General features: G+C 38.4%; 1 protein-coding gene and 2 long non-coding RNA genes across 12 annotated transcripts in view; 1 reads left to right on the top strand and 2 right to left on the bottom strand.

The window, feature by feature from the left end:
- VEPH1 (ventricular zone expressed PH domain containing 1) overlaps positions 1–22,025 on the top strand; it is a 298,073-nt gene that overhangs the window by 123,758 nt on the left and 152,290 nt on the right. For 8 of the 10 annotated variants that reach the window (XR_014262903.1, XR_014262904.1, XR_014262905.1 and 5 more), the window contains exons 8-9: positions 1,555–1,764; positions 2,333–2,730. Coding sequence is in view for 6 of the 10 variants with exons in the window: in XM_082459535.1 (XP_082315661.1) it covers positions 1,555–1,764; positions 2,333–2,730 (608 nt within the window). In the remaining 4 variants the exon portion in view is untranslated. Of the gene's footprint in view, positions 1–1,554; positions 1,765–2,332; positions 2,731–22,025 lie in introns of those variants that run through there. The other 2 variants (XR_014262906.1, XM_082459534.1) reach the window with 2 other exon arrangements.
- The window catches only part of LOC309659751, a 701,522-nt gene that overhangs the window by 531,767 nt on the left and 147,730 nt on the right, over positions 1–22,025 (bottom strand). The window lies entirely within an intron of this gene.
- Positions 1–22,025, bottom strand: part of LOC309659736 — a 457,573-nt gene that overhangs the window by 371,187 nt on the left and 64,361 nt on the right. The window lies entirely within an intron of this gene.

Raw genomic sequence — 22,025 nt, 5'->3', positions numbered from 1 at the left:
ATGTTCAAGATGAGCATTTATTCCCATGCGCTGGTTCTTGAAATCTACTCATATATATTTCACTCAAGCATGGGATGGAAAATAAGTTTTTCATTATGTATGCAAAACCATAGGAAGCCTATAAAAGTTATATTAAAAATGCAAATAAATTTTCTTAACAATAGCTTATTACACAATAAACAATGTCCTATTACTTAATGGATGATCTACTCTCCTTCCCAGTTTTCACCTTCAGCATCTCTCCCTGGGCTGGACTAACAGGAGGACTCCAACCCCTGACCCAAAACTAGGAACCCTCCCTCAAGGCCAGGACCCCTCTCTGGGCCAGTCAGAAAAGCTGCAGGATTCAGCCCTTCAACAATGCCCACCACAGACATGGCCCCAGAATGGGTGGAAAGTAACTGAAAAAAAATCATCAACAGCCCCTCTATGTTGGTTTTCCCTAAAAAAGCAGAAAACCAAAATTTTATTTTCTCACCCTAACTTAAGAAATATGACAGGTTTACTTTGGCCCTTATGGAAAAATAGCCATATGTTTGAAAAAGCCAGGATTTTTCTGTGAATTTGAGGCGCCTTCCCTCAACCTCTAGGAAAAATACGAAAACCAAGTAAATACACACAGACAACCAACAGAATTATTAAGCCATCTTGGTGAATGGATTTCTAGAGATTATTAACCTTTGTGTTTATAAGGAGAGAATTAATCCTAACCCCAAATTATATGATTGGTAGTGATCATTAAATTGAAATTAAAGTAACTCCAGTCTGGCTCGATATTAGAAGGCAGGTAAGGGAATATAAATGCATACTACTTTTCTCTAATCATTCAGCACCTCAGTGAGCATCAGTGAGCTATTTCTGCAGCTTGTCTGTGGGGTCTTACTCTATCTAAGCCACTGTGTTAGCCCTTAGAGAGGTAACAAAGTTATTTCACAAATAGCCCCTGCCTTAAAGGAGGTAATTTTAATGACCCACAGAGTGTTTTATAAATTCTACTATACAAGATATTTGGAACTATTAATGTCATTCATGGAAAACCTCTTTCCTCCAACATAATAAAATTCAGAAAGATTTTCCTTGCTTCATAAAATGGAAGAGTCCCACTGATTTCCTTAAAATAACAAAACCATGAGTTTACACAGTCCATTTGAAATGTTCTTATTCTAATAATTTCGGTACAAACAGATCAGCATATATAAGTTTTCTAGAAAATTCCTGGCATGAATTTCATATGAAAGCATGCTTTGGAAAGCTAGATAAGAATATGGTAGATGACCATAAAAACTGCTTTTCGTCCTCTGAATCCTTCAAAATGATTTCTAATACAAAGTCGCCATAAACACCAATGTTTCTAAACTTCTGGCAGAATACACTGTAGAAGCAATTTCAAAGACCTGTGTCCATAGTAGTTACTCAATAAATATTTGTCAAATGACAAATTAAAAAATTGATCAGGTACAGTTTTCAGTTTTGAATAAGAAGCAGTTAGCAGTTAACACTGTTCTGAAGGGTATATGTGATGAGCATCGAATGCAATGATTTTCATTCTTTTAGGAGAAAACCCAGCACTGAAATCGAATTTCTTGAGAAGCTGGAAGAAGCCAACCTCACTGTTGATGAAAATGAAGACCATGAAAAGCTCCAAGTTAAAATACAGGCTTTTGAAGACAAAATAAATGCTGAGGGCAGTACCCCTGGCTCAATCAGAAGATATAGTTTGGACCAAATTTCTAAGGAAGAAAGAAAAGACATTAGATTTAATAGGTATAAATTTTGTTTGGCTGGTTTTTAGAATATGTGCTTCATGTTTGCTATTAGTTTTGTTATCACACTTTTATTAAATGGTTTTTAAATATCTTTTACCTATAGCAAAATTCATCCACAGTGCTTTCGTTATCCAAAGAAGCTCGCTATATTAAAAGAATTCAAATAAAAGTCACAAACCTATGGTTTATTTTTTAAAAACACTTCTTAAATATAAGTATGCTGATATTGAGAATGACTGTCAAAAGCTTTTCTTGATTTCTGATGAAAAAGCAGAAGCAAAAGTAGAAAAAAGAATATAAATATTGTAAGTTCACCATTTCCCAGCCAGTTTTGCCATGAAACTGATTTTTAAATCTTTGTTTTGGGAGGTAGCCTAGATCTACAAAGGTTTGGCTTATTACATAATGTGTATGTTTTATCAAATTCTGTTAATAGCACCAATTTTCAGTTTCACACTCTAGAGGAAGTAACTTTTGCCCAGTGTTATTATTCTTTCTTTTCCTTGTCAGTAAACGGTAGCCCAGCTTCTTTACCTGCCTCAGCCTTCCCTTTGTTTGTATTGTAGGTCAAAGAGTTTGGCTTTGCACACCGCGCTAACGAATGACTTGAGTTCAGAGGATGGGGAAGTTGTAGAGAGTGGAGATACGCGAGCCAGCATCTCTCTTTCAGAAATAGACCCACTTGGCCAAGGACATGACAGGTCGCCCTTTAAGGGAGACACTGATGGATCACAACTGATAAATTCTTCAGTTTCACACCCAAGTATTATACATATAGAATCTGAGAATTTGCCAGAAACAGTTAAAGAAAACTATCAGGAAGAAACTCCAGATACAACCTCAAGGCCTGTAGAATACCATGATAAGCTCTACTTGCACTTAAAGGAAAACCTCAGTAAAGTGAAAGCATATGCTGTGGAAATGGGAAAGAAGATTCCAGTCCCTGACCAGTGTACCATTGAAGGTAAGTGACCTGAATTCACCAAACTTAAGAAATTTCAGGTATCGCTAGAAAAAACAAACAAATAAACAAAACTCCAGTAATATAAATCGCCATACCCTTCTGGATCTTTTGCAAAACAGATAATTTGAAAATACCCTTATATTATTTTAATTGCTTTTTTTTCCCCAGTAAGTTTAATCATCTTTTTGATTCCATTTGAATCTACCTAAATCTACCAACTCTGATTTTTTCAAACTTCAAAATATATTGTTTCTGGTTTCCCATCCATAGTGTTCAGGAACATTCTGTAAAGGGATATGTGGCCCCCAAAACAGGCTCTGGGGTAGGTGTCCAACGAGAGGCATTTTCCATCCACATAATCATGCAGGAAAGCTATGGGCAGCGTTGAGCTCCAAGAGATTTTCCTTCTATTCATTCAACAAGCATTTATGAAACAGCTACCGTATGCCAGGCACTGTGCCAAAGGTTCAGTTATGAACCAAACAGACGCACTCCCTGATCTCTTGGAGGTTAGGCTATCGAAAGAAAAGATCGAAACCATAGTCAGGAGGTGATGTAAGGTCAGGAGCCAGTGCGAGTGTGAGCTAGTCAGAAAACAACAGACAAAGTAAGAAAAGAATGTCAGGGCCGGAACTTCCCTGAGGTGCCCGATTTAAGGAGATGCCAAAAAAGCTCAGTAAAATTTTAAGTAAAGTCAGAATTAGTAACAACATCTTGCCAAGCCATAATGAGCTGAGGCAAAAGGAGGTAAGTAGTAATATTGATCATGTCTTTATTTACAGTTTTGATATTTTGTTTATCATGGACTTTTTGTATTAATTTTGATTTTTAAAAATATTATTTATCTTGACTACTAAATTTTCTGGGCCTCCTTTAAATTCTGTGCCCTAGTCCTGGCCCTGGGAAGGATGATGGGTTGGAGACACAGGTACTAAAATGGCGGAATGCCCAGGGCAGGCTTACCCTTCTGGCAATGGGTTGAGCAGGTGTGGATGGCTGAAGGCACTCTTGGGCTAATTAGATCTTTCCTACAGTCACTCTTAAGCAGCAGCCATGTTCTTCCCTTGAGATTTAGGTTAAGGTCCTTGCCCACTCCTAGGACATGACATCTTTTCACAGGTTTCAGCTCTCATAGAAAGCATGGAAAAAACCAGGCAGCCTCTCTTCCAGAAAGAAACACAGCTGAAGGACGGGGAATCCAATTTATATTTACCCACCCACTGACCATCAACCCCTTTCATGTTTAGGTACTAGGAGGGTTTTTCCATACTCTACTTTCTATTCCCTTCTCCCACTCCATATCAGAGGAAAGTGGATTCTCATGCTGCCAGAGGAAAAGGGCGGTTCAAGCATTTTGTAATGACAAATATTACTATTTAGCATGTTTGTATAGAATCTGACATTTTCTTTTTTTAAAAACTGAAGTATAGTAGATTTACAATGTTGTGTTAGTTTCAGGTGTACAGCAAAGTGATTCAGTTATACATATATATGTGTGTGTGTGTGTATATACATATATTCTTTTTCAGAGTCTTTTCCCTTATAGGTTATTACAAAATATTGAGTATAGCTCCCTGTACTATACAGTAGGTCCTTGTTGGTTTATCCATTATATATATATGTATTAGTGTGTATATGTTAATCCCAAACTCCTAATTTATCGCTCCCTCCCCCTTTCCCCTTTGGTAACCATAAGTTTGTTTTCTATGTCTGTGGGTCTATTTCTGTTTTGTATATAAGTTCATTTTGTATCTTTTTTTTAGATTCCACATATAAGCGATACCATATGATATTTGGCTTTCTCTCTGTCTGGCTTACTTCACTTAGTGTGGTGATCTCTAGGGAATCTGACATTTTCAAAAGTGTTTACATTAATTTAGTGATTAGCCTTCTTAAAACTCTTTTTTGAAATGGTAACAATAAAGTGATATTGCTCATATTCAATATAAGTTTTGGATAATTAAGTACACCAGGACTTGAGAACGGCTAAAATCAATAAGACTGAATTAACACAAACTCTTAACAATTGAATGTTTCACTAATTATCTATGTATTTAACACACATGTTGGAGAATTTAATATAAGAAAGGTTAAGTGAATTTCCCAGTTTGACAGAGGACGTCTGTAACAAATATAAAGTTAGATACATTTTCATCTACTGGAATAGTTTTTTATTTTATTTTTTTAAGTTTAGCTTAAATCATTAAAGATGTACTAAACGGTGAGGTTTAATCTTGTGAAAATGTGAAAGAAGTCAGGCAGAGTTACTTCAAGCATCTAGTTGTTCAAAATGATATTTCTTATGGCCTTGAATTCTTTTGGGAGTTTGAGAGTTAACTAGGTGACTTGGGTTTTTTTCCCAAAATATTGAATGACTCCATCATCTTTACTTAAAAAAAAAAAAAAAAAAGTTTTTTCTTTTCATGTTTTCTACCAAGCATGGCCTAGAACTGAGAATGTATTTTTTTAAGTTGACATTTTGGATTCATTCATGCTTTTGTAATTTCCTGGAAGTTCCTGGGAAATGCCTTGCACTGAGATATGAGTGAGGGATTGAAGATTTATATGACTCACTGTAAATACATCCACGGAGAAGTGACTGGTACTGACTGCAGGGGACACATTGTTATTATTTCAGATTGTGTAAACCACTCAGCAAAACTCCAGCAGTCATCTGGCTGACACAGTTTTGCTTATTGTCATGAGATCACTCGGCTGAACAATATTGTGTTTCTTTCCTTAAAAATTTATTGAAGAAAGATTTAGGCTTAGGATTTGTGTTCTGTTTAATGTGTTGTTGGTATAAAAGAGGGCTATTTAGTCTTTCTTGCTAAATTATGCAAAGTAATCAAGAAACAAAGAGGAGAACCATAAAAACCACTTCCACAACATTAAAAAGACAAATAAGCCAGCAGGAAATAAGAACAAGAACAACAACAAAGAATTAAGAATAATTTTAGACTGATGTTACAAAGTCCGTGCTAAAAGGACATGACGAAACAATCCTTTAAAGAAGTTCTTTTTTGTATTGGTTTGAATCATATGAAAAAAACTGATGTTCAACTTCCTTATTTTGACTGACAAAAACGTCACTTTCACATGGTTCAACAGAATACTTCAGTAATAAAATATGTTGAAAGAACAGAAGCCTTATAGTCACTGTATAGCAGAATTCAGTATGTGGTGAATCAAGTCACAAATAACATTCTTATCCTCAGTCAGCCATCTTATTACTGCATGATATTGATCACAGTGGGAACAGGCAATGGGCAATAGATCAGCACAAATCTATCATCATATCTGGAAAAATTGTCAAACCCCAGGTCTTATTGAAGCTGGGTCAGCAGTTCATTTTGGGTATGAAAGCCTGTTATTCCCTAGTCAGTTATTCTCTCCTGGGCTCCATTGACCTCTGGCATAGGAGCAGGTTTGCCAGCCACTGAAAGTTATGTATTCATGCGCAGAGCGATAGTCTAATATCTGCCTGATTATATTTACATAAAAGACCAGAGGAATTTTGTTCATCTGCCAAGGGGTATTTTAAAAATCTGAATCACTGGTATTCATTTATGTGAACAAAAATGATTTCGAGGTTAAAAACAAAGCACATGATATTGAAATAAATCCTTGAAAATCTGGCCCATCACTGGAGTTCTATAAAGGAAGATATAAAATCTTACAAGAACCCATCAATGCTGCTTTGGTTCGCTTTGAAGTATTTCCTGATTGGGTGAAAATACATCCCATCTGTAGAGCACATCAGCAAGGCTGACTTGCAGAAAGCTAATTTTAAAGCTGGTAATGTGGTCCTTTCTCTAATAGACCCACATGAGTTGATTTTTCTTGACTCGAACAGATATGAGAATATATAAAAATAAAATACAGCTCATTGTAAATATCAAGAAGCAGGTGCTGTTTTCATAATTAATTATAAATAAGGCTTCCTTATGGAAATTTTGCATGTAGTCAAGTCCAGCCTCATATTGCGATGACCGAGGAGACAAGGCCCACACCAGTCCTTTACCTCTTTCTCCTCAGTTGGTCCAATCTGGAGGATAATGATAACACTGATCCACTTAATGGTTCTGGGGGAGGTTTCTTTCTTTCTTGTTTAGAATAGATTGGTTTAATTCTAGGATTAGAATCATTTACCCATGGGAAGAGTTGTAAGATATGCAGGTAGAGAAAAACCCTAAAGTTTTTCCACACAATTTGAGAGGGAAAACAACAAATAGGAAGATGTCACAAATTCTCTGGAACCTCATTTCACCGAAGTGGTCCACTGAACCCGTTTGGATAACACTTGTTAGGGACAAAATTTTCTAGAGAATTTTTCTTGGTGCTTTGGAATTTATCTTGGTTGACCTACTCACCAGTTCCCATTTCTCCAGAGTGGATTTGAATCAAAAGAAGACCGGTAAGATGGTGGCAGGGTTCTCCCCTTCACTTTCTCCTGCCACACACATCCTGCTTTCTGTAATCTACATTGGCCCTTGAGAAACACCCAGATAAGATGGCTAAAGGAAGATCTACAAGTCCTTTTGAAAAGACCCCTTCTGAACTCCTCTATTGAGTTAACATCAAGTCACTGCCCTTGTTCATCCCCAGCCAAGAGTAGCTGCAAGGCCTAGACAGATACCATGTCACTGGTAAGGATGTTATGCACTTAAATCCACCACCTAACTTGTTCTACTAGAGGGCATCAGATAACTTTATTTCTCATTAATTATATTTTCAAAAGCTCTTCCTTGTTAAAAAATAAAAAGTTTGATTTTCTTTGCACATTCAAATAAATGACTAAAGAAAAATGCCCTAACTGTGCTATTGGACAAAGAAGTGTGCTGCTTATTTGCATACTTGCATTTGGTTTACCTGATATTATCTATGGATGAGATGTTTATTCATCCAGCTAGGAAACAGTACAAAGTGAGATTGATAAGCACGTTTTGTATGGAAATTGGGAGAAATTATCTGTCAGTAAATGAAATGAGTCAACTAAACTCTTGAAATGGTTAGTTCCTCTAATATAGTGTCCACCTTGGGTATGTGTCTAATAGATTTAAAGGGACTGTGCTAAAAAATAAACAGAAGCAAAAGTAAGTACATAAATTGAGCAAAAAACGCATAGGAGTGCCTTGCAGTATATCTCGCCCTAAAAGTAGCCACATTAAAAGAGGAAGAAAAGGAGGAGATAGCTAGGAGCAGAAGTAGTCCGCTGTGGCATATTTCATATTCTTAAATATATTCTTCTTAATGTATTATTTGTAAAATAGAAGGCTATATGGCATTATACTTTTATGTCTGTAGTGAGTATTTTTATCTTTTTTTTAGGGAAGCTCATACTCAGAGATTATTATCAGTCTTCTGTTATTGTTGTTTGGGGACTGTCTTTACTCCAAAGCATACAGTGGTGGACAAAATGGTCCTGAGCCACTGATGGTCCCCAGCAGAAGAGTACATTCCAATCCAATTTGCCACAAACCAAATTTCAGGAAAGTAAATGTTATTTTTTTTTATTTACTTTCATTATGAAACTGGCAGTATGTGCCCTGTAGGGAAACAAAATGGTCCCTAGATATCATCAAATCTCATTTAAAAACTGAGCAAATCTATATTTCTGAGCTCTGTTGGTGATGAAGAGCTGGTAGCCAGGAAACTGGAAAGAGATTATATGGCTGGGTAAAGGGTTTTAATATGACAGAGGAAAGGGCGGGGGTGGAAAAAAGATGGTTTCCTCTTGTTTGCTCCACATTAACCATCAAACTTTAGATGATGGAGGATTTTTAAATGTTTTTCCAAAAACGTAGGCAATCACACAGTTGGCAATCAGGAATTCAGGTGTTTGATAATTTGGTGGCATTTATTTGTGTTACAGTCCATTGCCATAGAGGTGCATATTTACAAAGAGCAGATGAGTCTGTCTAAAGCAGACAGAGCCTCATGTCACATATTGGCAGACCCACTTGGGGTCCGTGAAAAAGAGCTAATTAAAGCACACCAAGTCCCTGGGTTTCCTCTGTCAACATTTTTGACCTGTCCACATTAGAGACCAGTAAGAAATTATAAAAGGCAATTTTTTCTTTTCATAATAAAAGATTCAGTGGACTTTTAAAAATAGTTTATGGAAAATACTCATTTTCAGATGAAATATTCACATCAATTATCAATTATGCCATCATTAAAATAGGCCACAAATTCAGGAGACATAATGCCATTGAAGAAACTCTGATTCTGTTTCTCATATCAAAACCCCTAATTTCCAAGTAGCCTTTTCAGATTGGCTTCTGTCACCTAGTAATATGCATTTAAGCTTCCTGCGTGTTCTTTTTTGTGGCTTGATCGATCATTTCTTTTTAGTACTGAATAATATTCCATTGTTTGGATGTATCTACCATTGTAGTATCTTATAGACTAGTGCTACTGTCATCTAGTGGGTAGAGGCCAGGGCTGCTGCTAAACATCCTGTAGTGAATGGACGGCGCCCCCCCGACACCCCCACCACTAAAACAAAGAATTATCCAGCCCCAAATATCAGTAATGGCTCAGAAACTCTGCAACAGAGCCTTGTTTCTCAAAATGTGGTCCGTGGACCAACAACATTGACATCACCTGGGGACTTAGAAATTCGGATTCTCAGGCCCATCTTAGACCTACTGTATCAGCATCTACAATTTAACAAGATCCCTCAGGTGATTCATATGTACATTAAAGTTTAAGAAGAAGTACTGCTGCAGGAATGAGAAATTCCATAGTGTCCTAGTAGTAGAGAATATAATTTTCTTTCTTACAGTGACTTTGTGATTTAATTAATTGACTCTTCATTTAATGCTTACCTCAATTAAGGAGATGAGTTTTCGTCTCAAGGACACTCAAGGATATGGGGCTTAGTCATTTGGACTGTTTATGGCATGAATTTGGAACAGTCCAAATGCCATTCTGTTTATGAATTTGTGGTTCCAGTTCTTTGATTCTTCTCACAGGATATGAGTTTTAAAAAGGAAGAATAAGCTTGGAAGCCCGGAAACTACTCCTTGGTATATGTTTGAATTTGTACTATGTGACCTTCTGAATTTTTATGAACACGGCATTTAGTTCCTCATGGAAGGTAATTTTAATAACTGCAGAATACCTTGGGTATCAAATATGTCTTCAGTGATGCTTAGTCAAGTTGTGTAAATGAGTTAGAAACATTTGGATTACATTTCCCTTAAAATATGCATAGAATTAGAATTAAGCAAAAATATGCTGGAGGCAATGTATGCTTTCCGAATTGCAAAACCTTGAAAAATGGGTTGAGATAAGTATCTGTATGTGAATACACCTATCATTGATATTTACAGGTTAATCCACTTGTCCTTCATTCCTTTTATTTATTTTTTTAAATTAATTTATTTATTTATTTATTTTTGGCTGTGTTGGGTCTTCATTGTTGGCGCGCGGGCTTTCTCTAGTTGCGGCGAGCGGGGGCTACTCTACGTTGCGGTGCACAGGTGTCTTATTGCGGTGGCTTCTCTTGTTGCAGAGCATGGGCTCTAGGTGCATGGGCTTCAGTAGTTATGGCATGCAGGCTCAGTAGTTGTGGCTCGCGGGCTCTAGAGCGCAGGCTCAGTAGGCTCAGTTTCTCTGAGGTATGTGGGATCTTCCCAGACCAGGGATTGAATCCGTGTACCCTGCATTGGCACGCGGATTCTTAACCACTGTGCCACCAGGGAAGTCCCTTCATTCCTTTTAATTGGAACTGATGTCATTGTACTTTGGACCATCTTTTCTCTACTAAATCTATATCATTTTTTCTAAGCTCTTCTAAAAACCTTGAAAATATTTAAATAAAGCTATCTTTTCCAGTAAAAGTAGACAGTTAAGACTATTCCTGTATCCCCTATCATGTCTTTCTACTGAATTTTTATTTTACAGTAACACCACTTCATAAATACAATTATACCCTGGGGTTTTATTATGTTTGTTTGATTGATTGTTTTTTTTAACAAAGCCTTTGAACTCTTAAAAATAATGGAATCTATAGTAAAAGAATCAAGACAAGCATAGGCATCCTTTATATTCTTACAACATTGATATTGTACGACCTCTCCATAATTCCAATGTCAAATGTACATTGAACACTTAAGATGTTTGTTAATGCTTCCAGAAATTTTGTCATGGTTAACTTTGCATTCCCTGGATTATTGTGGATTTTTAATTTATGTGTGACAGCAAGAAGAATTATTCTGTCTTCTTAAAGTAATTCAGTATGTATATAAATTTAAGTGTTTATTTGAGAATTTAAAGCACTAAAACATGAAGCAATTTCCAAAGCAAAGAATAAAATGAAGCATATTGCCATCCTTGGTTTGTTAAAGTGTTACCTGTGAATACCTTTAATGTAAATTATAGTGCCTTAATGGGTAAGGGTACCTATTTAAGTTCAACTGAGAAACTGGTTTTTCAAACTCTTGGGGCTTAAGAAATTCCCAAATGCTTTTTAGTCAAGCATTGTTATTGTTAACTTTCAAACTCATGCACATTTTAAGGAAATGTAATCCATGTGTTTCAAATTCATTTTCACTTAATCCATCAAGATATGGTTTGGTAAACTCTTCTGATCCACATGAAGTATTTTACTGATAATAAAAATCTCATCAAGAAATGACTTTTGCTGATAGTTAAGAAATGTACCCAGATTGCTGAAATGTTGACCCTGTTGACTTTTGAAGACAAAGATCTTTTTCTGGTTTTGGTCACACTCTTTTTCTTCCATCTCAGTTACCGTTTAAAAAAAAAACAAAAACATAAACAACAACAAAAAAAACATGACGACATGGAATCATAGAATCAGCTGGTTGTGGTCAAGGTTTGTACAGGGAGATCGGGACTGGTCATTCTAGTCAAGGTGGGCTTGGAACCACCCCTATGATAAATTAATGATTAGGTACAATAAATCATTTAAAGAGTCTGAGAAGAATTCCCCTTCTTTTTTCCAATCCAAAGCCTATACCACCATCACCACTTTCTTGCGGGGAGCCTCAAATAATTTCTATTAGCAAATCATTTATTTGTGTTCTCACTCTTTGTCCCTTTCCCCCAAACAGAAGGGGCTGACATTGTCCAGACAGATGAGTGTCTGGAGACACAAGAACTTAAAGAGTGGTGTGGCGGTGGGCTGTCCCCAGTGAATGTCCTCAGTATCCCAAGAGTAAGTGGAGCCCTCAGCTGCCTTTACACCTGCTCACCCCGTGCAGGGCCCAGTGCTTGACAGCACCAGCCTAGGAGGACCGGCAAGGTTGACATCTTTGGTGGGCAGCTGACCAGGGAAAGAAATCCATTGCAGCAATGAGTCCAGCTGGAGTCAGTCCTTGCAGCCAGCTTAGGCCTTCTCAAGTCACATATCACTGCCTTCATCAGATGAATGACCTTCCAAAAATGCTCTTTGTGCCCTGAAAAGGGGATTCCTGGAGCCTTTCTCTACCCTTGCATGAAGTTCCCAGCTGGGTAAGCAGAAGCCTGGGTCATCAGCTATGTTCTTCTCAGCCCATGGGGGCCTTGACCAGGTCCAGGGTGGGACAGGAGTACCACTTGGAGCCTGAAGAGATTCCTTGGGCCCTAGAGTAGGACTCAGGGTGCCTTTTTTTAGGTTTCCAATACCTTGACTTTTAGGGCGCTGGTTTCAATAACCATTATCTAACATCCCCCACTCTTACACACCTTGTGAGAGGATGTCAGGGTTTGGAGTCCCAGAAACGGAGCTGGAGTGGGGCATCACTCCAGCCCCAGCAACTGAGACGAGAAGCAGGCAAGCACAGGGGTCTGAGTCTATATCTTGTTACAGCCCGGCAGGCTCTGGACCCTCTCTATCCCCAGTGCCCAGCACAGTGCCAGGCACAAAGCAGGTGCTCAACACACACAGCTGAATGAATGAGTGAATGAATGAATGAACAGACAAATGAACCAACAAATGAAGAGCAGGAGCAGGCCTGCCCAGAACCTGACCTAGTAGATGCCGTGTGTACGACTAATGTGCAACTGAATCTCTTTTCGTCAAGTGGGCTTTCACAGTGCATGTGACTTTTCGCTTACGGTTAGGTTGATAGCCGATATTTCATTAAGAAAAGTTCATTGTGTTGTTATGCAACATAAGAGGTTGAAAACCCACAGAGACTGCCACAAATAAAGAAATTAGATCTCAAACTCAGCATTAAAAAAGAGGCAAAATGGTTAATCATTTGCTGGCAATATGTACATGGTATTTTTCAAAACATTTGATAGATTGAAGAAAATACTGAATTAGTGAAAACTGCTCATTGTTAGTTCTATTTAGATAAATGAGCTTCTTTATAGTTATTCATACAGTTAGAGGGGAAAGTGCAGGAGTGAGGCTGTGGGGTAGAGCTGTTAGAAGCATGCGCTCAGGCAGCCAGAGTTAGGGCCAGGAGTCTCTCTTCCACAATAATGACCAATTCATTGCATATTTGAGAATTAAGTGAGATACGCATCTAAAAAGCATTACTCCTAAAAGCTTTTAATATTTTTAACTCGAATTCAATCAGTATTCATGTTGCAGGCTCCAGCTATCATGGACATTAATTACATGTGGATTTTCATCTGTAGGAAAAAAGGGGTGAGGTGGGTGAGGGCACAGCGTAACTCCCCACGGTGCCCCACCGCCCATATATAGGAAAGGCATGGGCTGAGCAGTGGACGAGGTGAAGACTTCTCCCCAGAACAGTTCCACAGCCTGTGTCACCTGCAGGGAAAATGATCTTATTCTTCAGACTAAAAATGGGACATGTGAGCTGGAGAAACCTGCCTATTTATTTATATCCAATGGATGTTTTTCAGACACAATTCTTAGTTTCTGAGTATTTTGCACCTCTGAGACTATGATTGCCTGAAATTATTTTATGTATAAAACAAACTTAACTTCATCACTTATCCTTCAGAAGGCTAGCCCACTGTGATAATTTTGTGACAGCTGGTAGATTAATTGAATTTATCAACCAATAGCACAACCCAATTCTAATCCATTTCCTAGTGGAAAAAATTCCTAGAGAAGTTAACTTTTTACAGTTATAAAAGCATAATGTTCACTGTAAAAATTTGCAAAATAGAGAAAGGAGTAAAGAAAATCATCCTTAATCTTACCATTTTACCACTGTTAGAAATTTTATGTATTTCCTTCCAGGACTATATTGGAAAATATTTTGACCTTTTCGGGAAGGGCTATTTTTCAAAGATGATTCACTTTTTAATCAGATGGTGAACATTTAGGTTTGAAAATTGTGGACTAATCTAAGAGTACAATTTAACAATTTAAGCCAGCAATGTGTAATTATAACTACCTTTTGCTACAGAATTTAAGCAGGATAATCTTCTAAATGGAATATTTTTGTTGAAGCACCGGGAACAACAAACCTGCTAGTCAACTAACATGAATTTAGTATGTGAAGAATTGTCAGATTTCCCTCTATGAATAACATTTATCTCACAGCTATATCAGATACAAGATATTGAATCTAGATCAGTACCTTTCTTTAAAAGGATATTTTTTTGCCATACCGTAGTAAAATACATTTCTTTCCTGGCTGCGGCATTCCCTTTGAGGCTAAGATTAAATGTAATAATTCAAAAAACTTTAACATTCTTCAAACAATTTGAAACATAGAAAAATATTTACATCAAGCCTAGCAATATTAATCATTGTTACCAGCTTGCATTCTAGACTAGAGGTTGGCAAACTTTCTGTAAAAGGCCAGGTAGTAAATATTTTTGGACAGAGACAGTTGATGAGGTCTCTGCTGCAACTACTCAACTCTGTCACTGTAGTGTAAAAGCATCCATAGGTAATGTATACGTGGATGGGCATGACTGAGTTCCAATAAAACTTTATTTATACAAGCAGTGAGTCAGACTTGACCAACAGCTGTAGTTTATCAAGCCTTGTTCTAGACAGTCAATTTTTACTGGCTGTCACATTCACCTAGAGTTTAGATTCAGTTTAAGGGTTTCTGACCCTTCCCCCATCCCTTATACACACAAGACTTCCAGTAAACATGGCTGGTTGAACACATGTTTATCTCCGCTACCACTAAAATGCCACATAAATCACAATAAAGGAATTAAAAGGTATAAACTTAGGAGAATGGAGAAGACAGCAGACAAAGGATGTCAACAAAAGGTTTGGCCAAGTAAAGGAGATGCAAACTTGGCAGTAAACGGTGCCTGGGTAATATCATTTGTGGTCCAAGGGAGGTGCCACATGAGAGGGATCTTGTACAGTTCTGCTGAGCTCTAGTGATCTAGGTAGGGCTGGAGGCAGCAAACTGCTTCTCAGGAAAGTTGGGCAGAACCTGATGCAGTCACTGCCAGAGCTGCCACACTTTGCTTATTTGTAAAACTCAAAGTAATTGGCTGAGGGTGGGGGAGGAGGTCTTGACTCCAACTGTAAACGTTTTGGTATTCAGTGGGCTTTTGGAATGAGAAGAATAGTGCCAACAAGAACTAGCAGTTTAACTGCTAGTGCTTTTAGAGCTATTGAGCTCTTCTGAAACGCTTTCCCTTCGGCCTTCTCTCTGAGACCCAAGGGAACAATTTGCTCATATTTGCGGGGTCCCTTCTAGTACCCATTGATGAGTTTCCATCATGTGAGGAAGGAAGGGGCAGAAAGTCGGAAGACAAGAAATGGCAGAAAGGAGGCTTCAGGGTGCAGATTTGCAAGTCTGGGTCTCTGTCCACAGAAGGAAGCTCAGACTGAGGGAGGCTGGTAGCTATGGCGCCAGATGGGCTTATTCGGGTGTCTCACTCCACAGCCCTGCATGAGTCTGGCAGACAAAGGCAGTGTGTTAGGAAGCCGTGTGTTCTGTTGTGACAGATGCAAACTTCAAGGGTCACTGGGGTCATATATAACAAGCTTCAGTAACTCTGAGCCAAGAACTCCCATCTCCTTTTCCCAGCAGAGTATTTAGAGAATTGATGAAAAAAAAAAAGTTGACTTAGTTTTTTTTTTTTTTTTTTTTTTTGAGATAGACCCTTTTCGTGCTCTGTTTTCTCTTTTGTCCCAAAACAGACACTAGTTATATTCAGGTCCTGTTTGCTCTATTCAGAGGGAAAAACATTGGATTTCTTGTGTTATTACTAACACTGTCCCATTATTGTGTTTCCTTTGATTTGACTTCCTTTTCTCATAATGAATCTTCCTATCCTCTCCCTCTCTTTGATGTTCTTGTCTCCTGTCTCAGTTCATTGTATTTGCATTTACTTCTCCCATGCACATCCCTTTCATTCTTTAGTTTGGTCTACTTTCTTTGAGAACGTCAAAGAAAAAACACCCCTGAGACCCCATACACACAGACTTTGGGCTTTTCCCCGGCAGCTTCTCAGAGAGCATTTTCCTGAGCATAAAGTGTCATAATATTGATAGAGGTGATTAGGGGAAGGGGCTGGTCACTGATCTTCAGTTTGGGCAGAAGGTAAAATTAAAATCAAATCAAATTCAGCAGCCCCTCCTTTCCACAGGGGTTAGGAAAGGCATGGAGTATAAGGAACCGTGAACCCTTCCTGGTGGTAGAGCTTTAGCTCTGCCATCACTGCCCACCAGATGCTGCCTGCTCACGGTGGCCTCTGGTCTCCGCCTACTAGATTTTACATTAATGTGGATACCTGAGGCACCCACATACCCAGGACCATCTGTAAGGACATGTGCAGACAACCTGCAGCTTTTACCCTTGGATTTAAGTGATAATTGTATTTGGGGAAAGGCTGAGTCAGCAAGATCAGAGAGAGGTAAAAGAGTGGTCATATGCCATGTTGGACCTGCAGGAAGAGCTTTGGCCATCTCACTCTGAGCCAGGTGCAAGTGGTTCAAGCAGAGAGGAGGAGTTATAAACTTAATAAGGAAATAAAATTACCTCTACCACCTTTTGTTATACTCTTTATTACCATTTTATTCTTGGAGCACAGCATAGTCCCATGGTTTCTTGTAAATTCACGGTCCGATTTGAGTTGCTTTTTGTGAATGCAGTCTCTTGAAGCTGGAGGGTCTTTTGTAAGTCATCCTTCTATATATGCTTGAGAATTAGACTACTCCTGCAGCCAAAAATATGGAGTTTTCAAAGTTCTATTCCGAGAGTTGCCAACGGATCTTAGAGGTAATCCAGACCAAGTTAGCTTTGAAGTCATCTATCGTGGTCAGGGTTTATACACATTTAAAAAGAAAAAACTAGGCTACCAGAACCAGCGTGGTCTTTGAGGACTGTGTACATCAGCCCCATAGCCAAGGTTCTTTCCCACCACGGGGCCCAAAGCTGGACCATTCTGCCCTCACCCTTCACTTTGCTCACCCCTGCCTGTCCTAGAAGTCTCAACACAAACGTTGCTTCCTCAGAGCAGCTCTCTCTGACCCCCACCCCAGTCTAAATTAGCTGTTCCCATATTGTTCTTTGGGGTTTTTCCGTCTTCTTTTTCCTTCATAGTACTTAACACACTTGTATTTTTGTGCATTATTCTTTATTGTTTGTATCCACTAGATAAAATTGGTAGCACATTTACTGTATATTCAATGTCTATAGTGTAGGAGCTCAGTAAGCACATGTTGAATGAATGACCTTTTGAAAATTCCTATGAGTCTATATCTATACTGTATTAAACCCCTTTTAATATGTTTTTTTTTTTACTGCTTAGAAAAACAAATTTTTATTAGGAGCTCTATTAGCCCAATCTAACCTTTGTATGTCTGGATATTTTGGATTTTATTTTTACAGCTTCTATTTTGACTACCTTCTTTACAGCTAACCCCCTACCCTCTTAAAAACAAACAAGAGAATAGAGAATCATTGTAAATTATTGAACAAAGCAATGTACAGATGATAAATATTAGAACTAGGCCATTGTTAGATTTCTTCAATTGGTTTGTCTTTGTATCAGTGATAGTATCAAGGGGCTGTAAATTGATGGTGACTGCTATTTGTATTTGATGTGGCTTATCCCTCTAGTTTCCAGCTCTAATAATTTCCCACATGGACTTGCTCTTTCCAAATGGGTTGACTCATTGTGGGTAAGAATAGCTAACTTTACTGAGCATCTTTATGTTGCATAATGAATATTTGTTGAATAAAAGGATAAGCGAATAATTGTTTTTATTTAATCCTGATGAAAAGCATATACCATCTAGTGATCATCGTCCTCACTTTATAGATGAGAAAAGAGAAGGTCATATAGGTATATGGTAATACGGCCAGTGGGTGGCAGAGTCAGGACTCAACCCTGGATACATGACCTTGTTGCTGTCTGTCCATCCCACACTGCCTGTTTGGATGTGCCATTTTCATCCCCCCTCCATGCTTTTGCCCGCATCATTGCTCCTCTAGGTGCCCTCCGCTCCATTTCTCTAGGGCCACCATTCATCATGTCTAGATCAAGTCTTACTTTCTCTGTCCTCAGTGATGGCAGGTACTGTTCATCTTGTACTTTACCTTGGATTGCTTTTTCTTTTTTTTTTAATATTCGTATATTCCTAATATCTCTTTTTAAGTTGTAAGACTCTCAATGAGTCTTTTTATAGTTTCAGTACCCCTCCCAATGCCCCATACTTGATAAATCTCCAAAGTATTTGTTGATGATGATGTTGTTAGATATTTCCCTGGTGCAGGATATCAAGTGAAATCAACCTTCTTCAAGCTCACCAGCTATTCATATGGTCACAGCAACTGCATCAATGGCAACTAATCTCTAACATCTTTCAAAATTTATGCTCTAAGAGTACAGTTCATATGAAAATACCTTCCTCAGAGGCTTTCAGTTATACTTGTGGCCTACAGTATTGAGTTTCCCTCAAGTCTAGAATTAACGTTCTAAAATTAGCTTCCATATTCATAGTATATCTCAGAACTGGCTGCACAAAATTAGTTGCTTTCTATTCAGCAAAACTTCATTGAGCAGCAGCAAATGAAATAAGATTCTCCCTAGTTTCCCCATGTCAGATACATGATTATGAAATCAAAATAGATTTCCTAGTGGACATCTTAGGAAAGCCAGGCTCAGTTAGGAGTTGCTAAAGGCCACTTCTTGCAAGAGCATCAAAGAGTTAGAGACAGGGACTTCCCTGGTGGCACAGTGATTAAGAATACGCCTGCCAATGCAGGGGACACGGGTTCGAGCCCTGGTCCGGGAAGATCCCACATGCCACGGAGCAACTAAGCCCGTGCACCACAACTACTGAGCCTGCACTCTAGAGCCCGCGAGACACAACTACTGAAGCCCGCATGCCTAGAGCCCGTGCTCTGCAACAAGAGAAGCCACCGCAATGAGAAGCCCGCGCACCGCAGCGATGAGTAGCCCCCGCTCGCCGCAACTAGAGAAAGTCCACGCACAGCAACGAAGACCCAACGCAGCCAAAAATAAATAAAAAATACATAAATTTATTTTAAAAAAAAAGTTTGAGACAGTACATATATACTGTGTGGAGGTCCCGTGCAAGTTGCAACAACCTATCTGACATCATCGAACCTCTTGGTAAATACATATCACTCTCTTAAGAGTGTTTTATTAAGGCTGTCAGTGACAGTGAGGCCAGAATGCTTTAGTTCAGAAATGCCAACTGAGAGAGGAATGAGGTAGATGACTTACGTGTAGACAACCTTAGGCTCATCCTCCTTTCCTCAGGGGAAAAACATGTGAACAGACCCAGTTTAGTGGAGTTTAATAATAAAATTTCCTAAAATTTCCTGTGCCCTAAATCTGGTTGCTGTTATACATTTTGCAGAATTGTAAAGTAATTGGTAGCACATGGCATGGTACCTGCAGGGGATCAGGGCTTGCCTGCCTTGTTTGCCTCCGTACAACTTTTGATATATTTCTGCTAGGTAGAGCCAAATGTTTATTTATAACACATGGGCTTCCACTGACTCAGTGTGACCACAGAGTGACTCTTTATCGTTGCCAGAAATCAACTACATTTGCATCATGCAAAAAAAAAATATATATATATATATATTTATATATACACACACACATACATCTATATATGTGTATTTAATTTAAAATTCATATAAGTTTCAAAATTACTTTCATGTCTTCAAATTGTACTAGCTCCTATGAAAATATCCTAGATTTGTTTCTGATCATATTGCTGTTGACTATTTTGTATCCTTACTGTTTGGACATCTAACTTGTATTTGGCTACCATCAAGAGTACATGGTAGGAAACAGTTGAGTTCTTCCAAATGAACTTCCCCTGGAGGTTTTGTAGTTGCATAAGTGTTCAGGTTCCTCCTCCTAGGGCTGAGTCAGACTCATCACTGTTGTTGGAAGGTGCACTCTTTCTAGTGGTTATCAAAAATCCACTGGAGAAGTAATAAACATGTCAATGGGGTCACTTAAAGAGAAGTTCAATTTTAAATTCATTTCATAAGTTATATTTCATTATTCTTACTTTGGGTGGAGTAATGGCTGGAAATATTAGAAACAATATTGAAATTAACCCACAAATATGAATGACGTTGCCACAATAACCTTCTTCTGCAATTATGAGCAGTCAGTCACGCAATCAGAAATGACTCCTGTTTGAGTACTATTCATAAGGGTAGCTACTCATCTGTCTGCACAATCAGGGGACCAGGAAAGTGACTGCAAAAGTCGTTATTTAGGTACATCTCTTTCACAATTAATATGGCAGTTTTTTTTTTTAATTTTATTTTTTGGCTGCGCTGCATGTCATGTGGGATGTTAGTTCCCCGACCAGGGATCGAACCCGTGCCCCCTGCCTTAGGAGCACAAAGTCTTAACCACTGGACCACCAGGGAAGTCCCTGCAGTTTTGTTTTTAAAGTTGGACGTTATAAGAACAAGGAAATCATTGTTAAAAATATGTGACCATCCCTCAAGAAGTTAAACATAGAATTATCTTATGATCCAGCAGTTCCATCTCCAGGTATATACCCAAAAGAATTGAAAATAAGTATTCAAACAAATACATACACTGCATAAATGTTCATAGCATCTCTAGTCACAAAAACCAAAAGCTGGAAACAGCCAAAGTGTCTATCAATGATTGACATTGAATAGATAACAAAATGTAGCATATCCAACAGTGGAATATTAAGTAGTCATCAAAAAGAATGAATACTGATACATGTTACCTCTTGGATGAACATTATGCTAAATGAAAGAAGTCAGACACAAAAGGCCACATATATACGACTCCATTTATATGAAATATCCAGAATAGGCAGATCCGTAGAAACAAAACGCAGATTTGTGGTTGCCAGAGACTAAGGGGAAGGAGATTGACTACTTAATAGGTAAGGGTTTCCATTTGGAGTAATGAAAAAGTTCTGGAACTAGATAGAGGTGATGGTTTCACATCATAAATGTACTTAATGCCACTGAATTATATACTTTAAAATGGTTAAAATGGTAAATTTTATGTCACGTGTTTTACAATTAAAATTTTTTTAAAAAATATATGACTACACATTCTGTGACAAACTCCATACTTAATCAGCAGCAAGTACTCAATAATTATAGCATGGTTCTGAGTTAATCTCTCTGTGCTACTAGTAGCAACAAGCACAATGTGCTAGGCACCATTTTAAATGCTTTACTCTACCCTGAGCAAGTATTACTCCTAAATTACAAATGCGGAAACTGAAATATGGAAGTGAAAACAAAATTTGCCTCAGACCACATAATTTGCTGGTGGTAGACCTGAGATTTGATCCCAGGTTGTCTAGCAACAGAGTCTGTACCATTAGCTGCTGTGCTATAGGGTGAGCTAATGTTGTCCTGTGATAATAAAGCTGATGTGCTTACGGCAGCATGTTCTCAGGCTCCCAGAACAATGTTGATAAAGTTTCAGTTCTTAAAGAACAGATAATTTTTATTCAAATCTGCAAAGTACAAGCATAGTTATTTATTTATTTATTTATTTTTATTTATGGCTGTGTTGGGTCTTCGTTTCTGTGCGAGGACTTTCTCTATTTGCGGCAAGTGGGGGCCACTCTTCATCGCCGTGCACGGGCCTCTCATTATCGCGGCCTCTCTTGTTGCGGAGCACAGGCTCCAGACGCGCAGGCTCAGTAATTGTGGCTCACGGGCCTAGTTGCTCCGCGGCATGTGGGATCTTCCCAGACCAGGGCTCGAACCCGTGTCCCCTGCATTGGCAGGCAGATTCTCAACCACTGCGCCACCAGGGAAGCCCCCCAAGCATATTTCTATTGCCTGTATTATGTATTTGATTACCAGGTAATCAATTAAATCAGTGGTTTAATTACCATTGAACATACACATATCATGAAAGAACTACAAGAA

Source organism: Balaenoptera physalus, assembly GCF_965194825.1.
Source record: "Balaenoptera physalus genome assembly, chromosome: 4".
NCBI lineage: Eukaryota > Metazoa > Chordata > Mammalia > Artiodactyla > Balaenopteridae > Balaenoptera > Balaenoptera physalus.
This window is presented reverse-complemented; position numbering and strand designations above follow the sequence as displayed.